Raw genomic sequence first — 13,577 nt, 5'->3', positions numbered from 1 at the left:
TTACATCATTTTCCAGCATGTTTATAAATTCATAGAGTTACATTTGCAGCAGTATAAGTTCCAGCTTGCATTTAGTATATCTTAAAGTTTTTAGATACACTACTTGGATCAACATACATAATTTTAACTTGTTTTAGCACACTTTATAAATTTGTAACTGAAACATTGATGAAAATCTATCTAGAAGGACATTTGTTATGTGCATGTTTACAATGTCCACTTCTGTCCATGTTGTATCTTCTGTCCAGACATTTCCTTCAGTCTCCTGCTGCTTGTATTTGTGGTTTGTGGTTTGGCCCTGCTGGGTGTCATCAGCGTCGCCACCTGGAAGCTGTGCTGGGTGCCCTGGCGCAGCAAAGTGCTTTCCTCTAGCGCCACCGCCCTTGCCCCCACCCGGCCAGAGAGAAACCAACACAGAGAAGAAGGTCACGGTGACTACTACCCAACCCTCAGAGACATTATGGCAGCAGACAAGCTGAAGGATCCTGGGAACTTTCTGGAGGCGGCAGTGAAGATTAGTCATACGTCGCCAGATATCCCAGCAGACGTGCAGCTGTCCATGAAAGATCATCTGCTGAGACGTACACGTATCTCACGGCAAACGACCGAGCCGGCCTCCTCTAACAGGTCAGTGTTCTGGAAGAATGAAGAAATGTTTGTGTCTTAAGACCTTCATATAGGTCATCACGGTTTACTGTATATACAAAGCCATTATGAGGTTAGTTCCAGTCATTCCTAATCATGTTATTACTTAGGAAATCTTGTAAATGTCAGACAGCATTAGACCTGAAGTAGGTCTCTGGGTTTTATTGACTTCAAAGAAGGTCAAATGGTGGAAAACCATGCTACGTCCAGAGGAAAACCAGTTTTAGTAGGAACCTTACAGCATATGCAGAATTATTACCATCAATTTGCATGCATTCGATTATGGGTTATAATTCAAATGTAGATTAACACCTGGTGTGTCTTTTGTGAAAGAACCAGTGCATCAGATCAAGATAATTCAGCAGCCAAATTTTGTTTTGCCAGGCACAGTTCCTTCAAAAAGCACCTTCCCAGGCAGATGCACCATGTCACCAGTCTGGACCGTGGAAGTGAATTTTTTGACGTGGAGGACCTTCCCACCTGCACCGCTGCCCCTCTTGGCCGCATCCAACCAGAACTTTACAAACAGAGCACGATGGAGGCTGAGGAGTCATCTAAGAACGGCTCTGCCAAAACATGCGGCAAGATCAACTTCTCCCTAAAGTACGATTACGAGGGAGAGCTCCTCCTCGTCACCATCCTCAAGGCATTGGACCTGCCCGCGAAGGATTTGTGCGGCAGCTCCGATCCTTACGTCAAGATCTACCTGCTCCCTGACCGCAAACGTAAATTCCAAACTCGTGTGCACCGCAAGACGCTCAACCCCACGTTTGACGAGACCTTTCAGTTTCCGGTCCAATATGAGGACCTGGGGTCCAGAAAGCTCCACTTGAGCATCTTTGACTTTGACCGCTTCTCGCGGCATGACATGATTGGCGAGGTGATACTGGAAAACCTTTTTGAAGTTTCAGACCTGTCCCGGGAGACATCTATCTGGAAGGACATCCAGTACGCCACTAGCGTAAGACAATTTATCGTCTCTACTACTTAGTGAGCCCAGACCCCACTGATGATTCATCACATTAATGTGGCTTATGTCACATTAATGTCACCCTAATGATTTGGTTTTCTAATATAGGAATCCACTTGTATTGAGTATTTCTCTGAAAACACAAACAGTGAATAATTAGATGATTCATAGACAGTGTCCTATGGGATGTGATATGGTAATTTGAAACTGTAATTGTACTGAACATGATAAATTGTGCAATGTACATATATTAAGTATTAAAAACATTAAGGGCAAAAATTATAGCCTTATTATATGACAATACTGAGTCTACAATAATCTCAAAGGGATAATTCACCCAAAATTTGAAACTTCTCTCATCATTTACTCTCTATGCTGTTCCAAACCTGTATAACTTTCTTCTGTGGAATATAAAACAAATAATGTCTCAAATATTTGTCCATATAATGAATGAAATTTGTGTTGAAAACAAAATTAGAGCCCTTATACTATCATTGTATGAACAAACAACACTGAGACATATCCTCATTTTTTAAATACCTTCTAATTTATTAGAACATATCCATAGTATCCAGGACAGAAGTTTCATTTTGGGGTTAACTTTCACTTTAATTCTCAAGTTAATAATTTAACTTGTTTTTATTGTGAACGGATGCATTTATTGCCAACTGTAGATTTTTTGGGTATCTGGTTAAGGCAAAGACACTCAGTGCCCTGCATTTCCACGGTAAGGCCAGACAACTTCTCAAATAGCTTTTCTAAGTAACTTATACATCATAATAATGTGGTGCACATCCTGATATGGGGTCATTTGTTGCATCAGAACATCAGTCCCTCTTACAACTACGTTAGTGAGTGTAGTGTTTTAAGGTCCATGTTTGTATCTCTTCTACTCAGGAGAGGGTTTCTGGCATTGACAGTATAGGCAGTTGCCTAGGGTCCTCCAGGGCTAAGCTCTCAGACACGCTCTCAACTTCTGTATCACTCACCCGCAGCAGTTTGACAGCACTGTGCAGCATGCTTTCAGTTCCACCCAACACTTTAATTGAAATTGAACTTTTCCACGCAGCTTCTCGGCCTTCTCAGCCTCGCCAAGGGCACCATTTGAGTCAAAACTGCAACAGCTTCTAGTTAAACGTGACAGAGTTTATTGTAACTATTTACTGCTTCTCCAAATTGTATACATAATATATTAAACCCAGTAAAACAAAGTAAAGCGTATATATATTAAATTATTCGTGGGATAATGCCATACTGATACATCAGCCATGCAAACTGCAGTTCAATGAACGAGTCTTTCAATAGCCCACTTGTTTAAAGCAGTACAGTCTACAGTAATGTGTTCAGCTCTGACTTATGAGATATGAATTCGCATGACTGATTATAGTACACACTAGATATCACTGAACTCAGTATAGTTGAGTTAACAGGCGGAAGGCTAAAGCTCTCAAGATGGGTTAAATGTGTGGGAAAGACCTATGGATTTGTAATGCACACATTCAATACCTTTCTCCTTCTGAATTTATTGAAGGTTTTTGAGCATATATATATTTTTTTATATAGTACATTTTCTATCCATTTCTAATTTAATTGATCGTTTATTCCTGTGATGGGAAAGCTGAATTTTCAGCAGCCATTACTCCAGTATGCAATGTCACACAATCCTTCAGAAATCATTCTAATATGCTAATTTGTTGCTCAAGAAAAATTATTACCAGTGTTTTTTTTTTTATATATATTATGAAGGAATAACCAAACAGTTTTTTGGGGGGGATTCTTTAATCAGTAGAAGATTAAAAGACGGTATTTATTTGAAATAGAAAAATTTTGTAACATTATAAATGTCTTTACTGTCGCTTTTATTCAATTTAATGCATCTTTGTTAAATAATAATATCAATTTCTTTCAAAAACTAAAATTTGTATTGTCTCCAAACTTTTGAATGGTAGTTTACTGAATTAGGATTCTGTGGTTTTCTTACCCTCGCATCATTGTAAATACCAACAAAACTATATTAGTAAGCATTGCCATTTATTTGTAATGCCAGCATGATGAATTCGATTTTGAGTTTCTCCATTTGACTCTGCAGGAGAGTGTGGATTTGGGAGAGATAATGTTCTCTCTCTGCTACTTGCCAACTGCAGGGAGACTCACACTTACTGTCATCAAATGTAGGAACCTCAAAGCCATGGATATTACTGGTTATTCAGGTATGCTGCTGTCCTTTATTTGTCTGTCCTTTATTTGTCTGTGTCTGCTCGGCTCCTTCTTCCTGTTTATACATTTGGACAGTCACATTTATCATTGTCAGCAAGCACATTACAAGTCCTTTAGTCAGACATATTTAGACCCTGAAAGACAAGGAGAAAGATACGTTGAGAAATTCATGTCACACCTCTCTGCTCTGTTGGCAGATCCGTACGTGAAGGTGTCACTGATTTGTGATGGGAGACGCTTGAAAAAGAAGAAAACTTCCATAAAAAAGAACACACTGAATCCAACCTATAATGAGGCGATTATCTTTGACATTCCCCCAGAGAATATGGATCAAGTCAGCCTACATATATCAGTTATGGACTATGATCTGTGAGTGTGATATTTTCACTCTACAAATATTATGTTGTGTATGCTCTTCACAGTCTATTCTTTGTTCTCCTGGTGTATAGAGTGGGACACAATGAGATCATTGGAGTCTGTCGTGTAGGGATCCATGCCGAGGGGCTTGGGAGAGACCACTGGAATGAGATGCTTGCTTACCCTCGAAAACCTATCGCTCACTGGCACCCGCTCGTAGAGCCCAAGAAGTCTGAGAAGGAGGTGAATGTCTATCCTTAAAATTTTCCAGAGTGGAAAAGTACATTTTCATTTCAGTATTTCCATCTCTCCCTCTCTTCCTTTCCATTTTCCATCTCTTTTTCAGTGGAAGACTCGTACCGCAAGCTTTGACAGTCAGGGCTCATGCCCATCTCCTAGACTCCCCTCCAGTCCATAAGGAAGGGATGACCTCTCTCTACGTCTTTAAGTCAAGTATCTCCCAGGGACTGATGGTGAGATCCAAGATATGTCCTTAGACAATGTGTGACACATCGGACATGTACGATGGAGCAGGAAAAAAGAGTGTGCTGTCCAAACCTTTCCAAGTGCAAGTAATCCTAGCCGAGTTTTAGCTTTTTTGCATTTGGATTGAAGTGTTGCTTTCTTACATTGGGTAAATTCACAAGCCACTACCCGAAGAGGTTGAACGATATACTTCGAGATAATTTAAGCAACTCAGAAGAGTAAAGGGGTGTATTTGTTGATGAATATTGTATAATTGGTAGATGTATATTATATTTTAATTGAAATTATAATAGTATTAAGATATAGTTTATTATATATTTAGCCTTAACTTCCTTCTCGTTCTTTTTTGTCTTCTTTGAATATAAAATAAATGTGTTAAGAGATTTTTATTATTGAAGAGATATGTGAAGTCCTCAATATGTTCAACCTATTGAGATATATTAGCCAAACTGTATATTGTTTACATAGCAGAGATATTGATCTTCCTTTTGTTTGTGAAGTAGTGAAACTGTTCTGCCACCAAAAACGCCAATGCCAAGAATAATTTGTATCCTGTCTACAAATATCTCATCATCAGTGTAAAGTGTAGAGTTTTTGCTTTGTCCGTATTTAAACATTTTAATAAGTTGCTGATCATTCTATGAGTACTTATTATCATTTGTCGTCATTTTCTTTGATCAAGTTGAGTTCAGTTAAATGCAGCTATGCACAGCTACATCTATAACGTACAGCTGGCTAAAATCATCATAATTTCATCACACAGTTATTGTAGCTTCCAAAGTAAAACCACAATGAATACCAAGGGTTGTGTGTCAGATCTAAAGGATGCAAAAAATCCTTGGCTTTCTAACAAGACTTGAAATATCATTATGTAAATTAGAAGCACTGTTTTACAAAGACCAATTTTGTATTTTACATAAAATGTGATAAATGTTTACTGTTCTGTATTTTTCCTGTTACCTTTGAGGTGTTTTCTCTTCAGATAACATGATGTATTTTGTTGGCTGGCCTGGCTGGAACTCATTGTATCAATAATCACTGAAATTGGTGTTTCTGTATGAAATGCCTGATTCAGAGCCACTTTTCAATTTTATATTAAGACTTTGTATTTGTAAAGTACAGTTACTGTTTCAGAACATCCCCTTGTACTTGAAAGGTGTGATTAAACTTCCTTGCTTCTATCAGTTTTGTTTTTATTTCATTCCATGTTAAAGAGATAGTTCACCCAAAAATGAAAATTCTGTCATTAATTACTCACCCTCATGTCGATCCACACCCGTAAGAACCTTCGTTCATCTTCGGAACACAAATTAAGTTTTTTTTTTTAATGAAATCTGAGAGCTTTCTGACCCTCCATAGACAGCAAGGGTACTACCACGATCAAGGAACAGAAACGGACATCGTTAAAATAGTCTATGTGACATCAGTGGTTCAACCAAAATTTTACGAAGCATCGAGAATACTTTTTTGTGCACAAAGAAAACTAAAATAACTTTATTCAACAATTCTTCTCCTCTGGATCACCTCAGGATATCTTTCGTATCTTTCATATGCTTTTGTATCACGCTGGGTTTTATACAAGCACAATAGCCGCCATCTTGCTTCTCAGTTCTCGATGTAGTGAAAATTACCTTAGAGGACTAAATTAGTATTAGGTAATATAATATTGCGGCACAGTCCATCTTGTTGATAGAATTTTGTACAATCAAAGTGGACCTTTTCTTTCTTTTAGCAGAAGCTTTAAGGTCATACAGGTGAGGTGTTAAAATAAGTTTAACTGAAAATAAACTCTTTTATAGGGTAGATTATGACATAGGCTTTTAGATATGTCAGTGTTATGTATTTACTAATCTTGCAGATAGACCTATTTAACAGTATTGTTGCAATGGTTTATTAACAGCAGAATTATTATAGTGTTTGTACAATTATTTATTAACAGCACATTTCATTTTAACATAATATATAAAATCATTTTATTAGTTCTGCTCCAGGCAAACAAAGTTACAACTGAACCAAACAAGTGTGTCCAATCAATCATATATTGTGCTCTCGGTGTAACTACAAAGCTCAACGTATTGATGTGTGACCCAGCTTCGTTGCATAAGATAAAGCAAGCCAATAACATGGGCATTTACTTTCCAGCTCTGCTTTCTTGAGTCTTCAGTACGCCTTCTACACATCCAGCTTCTTTTTCATTTGGAGTTTGTAGAGGATTTGATAGCCATCGTCCCAAGCATAGAGCAGCTGCTCCACAGGGCTGTATTTGAGGCTGGCATGAGTGCCATATCGTTTGGGAAAGTATACATGTGGAGCATCGTCGTTTGTGACCATGTCACTGACATCGAACACGCACTGAATTCGAGAGCGGCTGGGTAGTTTGGAGTTGTAGACCACATAGATGGTACCGCAGATGACAAACGCCGCCTCTGCGTTCTCCCTCACACAAGGGGTGTCCCACATCTGCTCGATGTCTAGAGTTTTAGGGTCTATCTTGGCCAAAGAGATGTGCCTTTCGTTCTCCTGAGTGGCATAAATGGCCCACAGACCCTCTTCATCTACTGCTAAATCGATGAAAGTCTCAGGATTCAGGCCGTACACGGAGAGCTGGTTTTTAGCTGGAAACACAGCACTGTCTACAACTATGTTCTTCTGAAGATCAAACTTTATTAGTTTCATCTCCTCACCCTGCTTCAGATAGTACAGGTGGTTGTTGTAGATGGCATGACCCACACCACGCCAGGCTGAAGGGAGCTGGACGCTGGTGGCCGCAGAAGTGCCTTGGGAGGAAGTGAATTCACGGACTGTACCAAATTCATACATGGTATTATCCTCTGTCCCGTTTAAAATGTACACCTTCGTGGTGGCGCTTCCCATGTCCTTGGTCCACATTCCCTTAGCGCCACCCACTCGTTTGAGGATCTTCATGGCTTTGATGCTGGAGATCATGTCACTACAGTCTAAACATAAAGAAAAATTTCATTTCATTTTTGCCTGAAATGTGCCTTTAAATATTGTAAGTTATTCCTTATTTTCCATTGTTATGTTAATCATCAGATATTTGGTGCGATCTATTTCTTGCTGGAATTAGAATATCAATATTTGCCCTCTTCAGTTAAGTTCCAAACAGCATCCCTTCCTCATGATATTACTTATGTGCTTTCCAATAAAGTCTGATTTAAGACTAAACCCTAATGGGAATGCACAGTAGACTAATGACAGTCTGGGTTAATCAGATTGGAGGCGTTTTGCTATGAAAAGGCAATATAGAGCTGCGGAAGTGTGGAGACAATGTACGGAAAGCATCACGATTTATCCTCCAGCAGTATAATTACCGTCTCTCTCAATGATGGAATAATAATACATTTTATTTAGTACCTCTAAGTGCTTTTCTAAATGAGGACTTAAAGGAAGATTAGACCCACTATTTAATGCATTATGTATTAAACTCTGTCAAGTTATAATAGCTCAGAGCTTCATGTGATTGAACTTGGTTGCCTGTCATTCTCATGCCACTTACCCACAGAAGCTTTGCTTCATTATGAGCTTCTTAAAATCAAATTCATTTTCTAGAATGCTTTTTCAACCCTGTTACAGAAATAAAACCTGAATCAAAAGAAAATATAAAGATTAAATGAAAAACCTAAAAAAAAAAAAAAAAAGTTACCTTGGCGACTAACTGAAATAATATGTGTAAGTTGAAAATAAAATAAATAAAACTAAAACTGAAATAAAAAATAAATGAAAGTTAAATATAAATGTAAAAAATAAATATAAAAACTGAAAATATAAAAATAAAATCAAAATATTAATAAATACCATAAAAGTATATAAATAATACTAAAATAACATTAATTAAATATGTTTTTAGATTTTTATATTAATATTTGATAAATAAGTCTGAAAGGACACAGGGTTGTAGGTAACAGGTTTGCGGTCATAAAATTTTGGACCAAATGTTGGTAGTTGGTAGTTATTGATAAACTTATATTTACCGTAACCAAGTTTTGATGTTTTTAAAACAATTTTACTACAAATAATTCAATTGAATATTGTCAGTTCAACATTTGAATGATTTTATAAGTTGAAAAAGTAAGACCAAAATCACTATTTTTTTTTAAAGGTATGCTATTCTATGTTAGAAAAAATTGTAATTATAACATATCGAATAGCACAACAAAAACATGGAATTTGTGCCTCCAGTAATTTGTTGAATGAGCCAGCTATGGCGAGTGCCATCATGCTGTGAGACAAACATTACTAGTATCTAAGCTTGTGGAATGTTACCTATAGCTCTTTACCTGTGAGCTTGGCGTACTTGGCTTTATTCCTCTCCTTGACAACTGTCACCTGCTGCTCCACCAGCTTGTCATCCACGTCCACGCAAGGCTGCGCTCCATTCTGTGTTTCGAGGTAGTCCATCTCTCTCTCCACACGGTCTACGCGTGTACCCACTGTGTCCAACTCGCTCCGCAGCGCCTCCTTGCTCTTGTCCAGGCCCTCTAGCTGTGCCACCATCTGCTGCTTGAACTTGCGCAGCTCTGAGGCGTAGCCGCTGGTCTGCTCATGCCACAAGGAGATACGATCCTGCCAATGGAGAAATAAACAAAAACAAGTCTCAAGAGCCTCGGTAAGAGACTTGAATTAGTCATCTCTAAACATGTCTGTGAAATGGGCATCTTTGATTAGATGAAGTGAAGGCTAGCAATTAGCTTTCAAATAAATGTGAGTGGTTCTTCTGGTTAAAAGTTATCACCATAATGCTAGGGTGAAATGGGCGTTGATACGTGGTTAAGTATACTTTACAGTTACATTACATTTACATTTAGTCATTTAGCTGATGCTTTTTTTCCAAAGTGTCTCATACTGAGGACAATAGAGGCAAAACCAACAAAATAGCAATAATATGTAAGTGCTATAAGTCTTGGTTAGTCTAACACAGTACATGTACAATTTTTATAATAAATAAAAAGAAAAAAGTATATAGAATAGAAAAAGAATAGACAACGTTAGTAATAGAGTGTCATTTTTTTATTATAAAAAGAAAATAGTTGAAAAGAAAACAAGTAGTTTCATTATAGAATGAAATAGAATAGAGAGTGAAAGTGTTAGAGGGTCAAGTTTTTTACAAGTTTTAATAAACAAAAATAATTATCACAGTTACATTTATGCATGTTAGAAAATAAGTTGAATATGGCTTTAGTCTGCCTTTTTACTCTCTAAGAAGCTGATGTCATTGTGTGTATGTGTAGTTAACCTTGAGGTACAGATAAGTGTTCTCTGCGTATGTGTGTGTGAATGTCTATCTTTGCATCTAGATGCAGAGAGAGAGCTCTAGGAGGAAATCGTCATTTGCCGTCTCCCTGATGTCCAGGGTAACAGATATACGTCTCTGAAGAGAACTATTGCGTCTGACCTCTGATCAATTGTCACCAAATATAAATCACTAGAAGATATGCTTCTAGTTTTACGTCCATGTGTGGAGATTTTCTAAGTTTATCTACCAACCAGAATCTTGCTTACCTATGTATTGACGTAATTAGAGAACTCTGTTAGAGTAGGCTATAAATATTGGTGTCTAGAACATGTACGCAGAGTGGCCTACAAACTCCATCGTGAGTGTTGAAGCTGACTTCTGCAGATGAAACTGCAAACTATTTTATTCAGAAAATGTTATGATTGATCGCATCTCTGACGCCTGGTCTTTGTTCATCATACCTGGTTCTTGGGTTGTAACTGTTTTCCCCAACAATATCAAATATAACTTTTTTTGGTTAAAAATGATCCAAAATTAATATTTGAGCAAGTAACCATCGCCTTACTTTAGCCCGATTCACAACATTTAGCTTATAATAATGTTTTCTAATTTGAGTTTTACGGGTAGGTTTTCGCGGGAGATTCGAGCATGGCACTGCGTCATTCCGTCACATCTGTAAACATAAAGAAGTTGTCCCGGCAGGTGGCGGATCGTTTTTAGCCTTTTCTCACAGCAACTAGAATAATTAAATGTACCATTTTGATGGCGAATTGTGATAAAGAAAGGATTATGTGTTTATGAAACACATGTGAATTTAATTATATTCCAGTTTAAAATGTGCTTCTGAATGCAGATAGCCTGGGATTACACAAGATTTGTATTTTGAAGAAAACTAGTTCGAAGGGAGCATAATTAGATTTTTGGGTTAAAAGAATTCCTTAATATGAAATTCGAATGGCATGACAATTAGATTAGACTGTACAAAAATTGAAATCTGCACGCCAATACACACTATACTCATAGTCACGCAATGCTGATGTTGTTAATGAAGCACACAGGTGCGGTGACTGACAGCAACACATTCACCTGGAAACATTAGATTCATCCGTGCTGAAGCCATGCCCACTCACAACCCACGCAAGCTAGATAATTCCGCAAAAAGCTGCAATTCCAGGTTTTCAAACAGAGAGGGCAACAAAAAGGCAAACGTTACGGACTGCAGCTTTAAATGAAGTTAAATATAAGTATGTCCAACTTATTATCCGCAAACATGCAATATACTTTGCGTATACTAGCAAATCTTAACTGGTTGATTGCTTGTATTGTTGCAAAATGTAAAATATAGTCTCTAATCTGCTAAATGTGATCTTAAACATCATGGTTTTCTGCAAAGCTGCTTTGAAACTGTGTATTATGAAAAGTGTTGTATAAATAAATTTGACCTGACTGACTTTACTATTTTAGATCATGCTCGCAGATTTCAGATGGCTTTTAAGAACATGCATGTTCTAAGCAACTATACATTTTAAACCGTGAAACCGAGTCAGACAGCCTCATGAGTGTAAATTATTCAAACATAAACCCTCCCTTGACAGCTGCAGGAATTCATGAGCACTTTGGCATTGGAACAGCATCATTTGCGCTGTAGATGGATCAACCTTTGGCAGTAAATGTTCTTTTTTGAATTTGTGACTCAGTGGAAGGAAAGAAGAAGCAAAGTGCGTTTTAGCATAATCACACAAAATGATTTGTCTGAGAAGAACTGTACGTGCAGAGTCAGCACACAGAGAAAACAGGGAGAGAAAATGTCCTTCATGTGGCCAAATCCAAGACACAGAGGGAGATCGGGTGACCAACTCAAGGAGAAAGAATCCTGGCAATGGGAATGGAGCGAATGCAGAAAGGAAGCAAGATTGTGTGCATGTTCATCAGCTTCTAATGTCAGTGTGTTTGTCAAACATGCATTGGGTACAGTTATCATTTTGAGCAAGTTTGTGCTATCATGGCATATGCAAAAAAACACTTGCATATATAATGACAAATTTGGCTATAAATATCACTATACCACAAGGAGCCTTTTTACCCAGCACTTGGATTAAAAGGGCCCTCTGCCCTTATATTTACATGAATGTCTGTACCATTTACTTCTACAAAAATGATGTTGTTCTATTACTCATACTCAATGAATATGATAAATTAATATATACATGTAAATTTGGAGTCAGTAGCATTTTTCAAAAGAAGTCTCTTAAAATTTAAATTTTTACTGTCTACTGGTTTTTAAAATACGTTTTAAAATATAATATATTCCTGTGATGGCAAATCTGAATTTTGAGCAGCCATTACTCCAGTTCTCAGTGTCACATGATCCTTCAGAGATTATTCTAATATGGTGAGTTGATGCTCAAGAAACATTTCTTATTATTATCAGTGTTGAAAACAGTTAAACTGCTTAATATTTTTGTGAAAACCCTGATTATTTAGGATGAATAGAAAGTTAAAAAAACAGCATGCATTTGAAATAGAAATCCTTTTCATTCTAAATGCTTTTATTGTCACTTTTGATCAATTTAATCCATCCTTGTTGAACAAAACTGATCGTTTCTTAAAAAATGGTAAAAATTTTTTTACTGACCTCAAACCTTAGAACAGCAGTGTAAATATATATATATATATATATATATATGTGTGTGTGTGTGTGTGTGTGTGTGTGTGTTTGATAATTACATTACATTTCAGCCTACTTGTACTCTACGGTCAACATTTCTGTGTGGCTTTGCTCCAACAGAGAACCAAACAGAACTTAACCGACTATATCTAAAAAGTAACTGCACCATATACTTAAATCCACAGTTCATCCAAAACTCAGTCTGTTGTTTTCTTCTATAGCTACACTCTTCTTAAGACTTCATGCCAGCCTGTATCTGGAGTCCAGGGTCTGGATGGAAGAGCATTGTTGTATTTACCTCAATAGCAAGGAGTCTTCTCTCCAAGTAGTCCATAAGGGCCTGCTGCTGTGCCCCCACCAGGCCTGAGAGAACGAGGACGAGGAGCTGCAGAGCTCTCATCTTAAAGACCGGAGGAGAGTGATTAGAAACACTGAGTGTGTGCTTATGTGCGTATGACAGGCGGAGTGGAAAAGCCCTCATGCAGAGGAACCGAGTTGGCTGGAATGTTTAGAGAAAGAGCAGAGCGAGAGGAGGAGCCTAAAACATCTGGAGCAACTCTTTCTCTGGAGAGCTGGATTACCTCCAGCTCCTTTTCTGGTAAAACATAGAACTACTAATGACCAGACAGTTTTTTAGTATTCATGTATGACTCACATATATATATATATATATATATATATATATATATATATATACACAGTCTATTTCTACAAGTTTCCAAACATTCACTGAAGTCAATGGATAAAAGGGCAGCCGCAGAGTAAATATGCTTTGAAGGCATGGAAATGAATCAGTAGCCCAGTTAGACAGTAAAGAGAGTATTTACTGATGTTCTTGCCCTTTTCATTCTTTTTCAGCTTTTGAACAGCACGGCTCACATTCAATCTGTTGCATAACACTAGACAATTTCCCGTCACTGACTCACATTTCAGTCCAGTGTAAACCATGAAGCGTTTCGCTGTAGGCACTGTTTCAGTGC

The 13,577-nt window shown here is 37.6% G+C and overlaps 2 protein-coding genes across 2 annotated transcripts; one reads left to right on the top strand and one right to left on the bottom strand.

Moving 5' to 3' along the window:
- Window positions 1-460: 460 nt before the first annotated feature.
- On the top strand, window positions 461-4,607 carry LOC306856568 (synaptotagmin-6-like; the record flags this gene model as incomplete). Its single annotated transcript, XM_079395927.1, has 6 exons — window positions 461-627; window positions 1,030-1,606; window positions 3,705-3,825; window positions 4,030-4,201; window positions 4,282-4,432; window positions 4,536-4,607. 6 exons carry the CDS (start codon window positions 461-463, stop codon window positions 4,605-4,607), a joined length of 1,260 nt encoding a protein of 419 aa, XP_079252053.1.
- Window positions 4,608-6,144: 1,537 nt separating this feature from the next.
- Window positions 6,145-13,061, bottom strand: LOC306856824 (olfactomedin-like protein 3A). The gene is made up of 3 exons (XM_079396309.1): window positions 12,896-13,061; window positions 8,974-9,259; window positions 6,145-7,632 (listed from the first exon to the last, which is right to left on the bottom strand). Exons 1-3 carry the CDS (start codon window positions 12,995-12,997, stop codon window positions 6,848-6,850), a joined length of 1,173 nt encoding a protein of 390 aa, XP_079252435.1. The 5' UTR covers window positions 12,998-13,061; the 3' UTR covers window positions 6,145-6,847.
- Window positions 13,062-13,577: the final 516 nt, after the last annotated feature.

This window comes from Barbus barbus (assembly GCF_936440315.1).
Source record: "Barbus barbus genome assembly, chromosome: 37".
NCBI lineage: Eukaryota > Metazoa > Chordata > Actinopteri > Cypriniformes > Cyprinidae > Barbus > Barbus barbus.
This window is presented reverse-complemented; position numbering and strand designations above follow the sequence as displayed.

Excerpts from the sequence above, each read along its gene's own strand:
- LOC306856824 (XM_079396309.1), bottom strand. The coding sequence starts at position 12,997 with ATGAGAGCTCTGCAGCTCCTCGTCCTCGTTCTCTCAGGCCTGGTGGGG. Across the intron at positions 9,260-12,895 it reads GAAGACTCCTTGCTATTGAG|GATCGTATCTCCTTGTGGCA; the intron begins GTAAATACAACA and ends CTCCATTGGCAG. Across the intron at positions 7,633-8,973 it reads CAAGTACGCCAAGCTCACAG|ACTGTAGTGACATGATCTCC; the intron begins GTAAAGAGCTAT and ends CTTTATGTTTAG.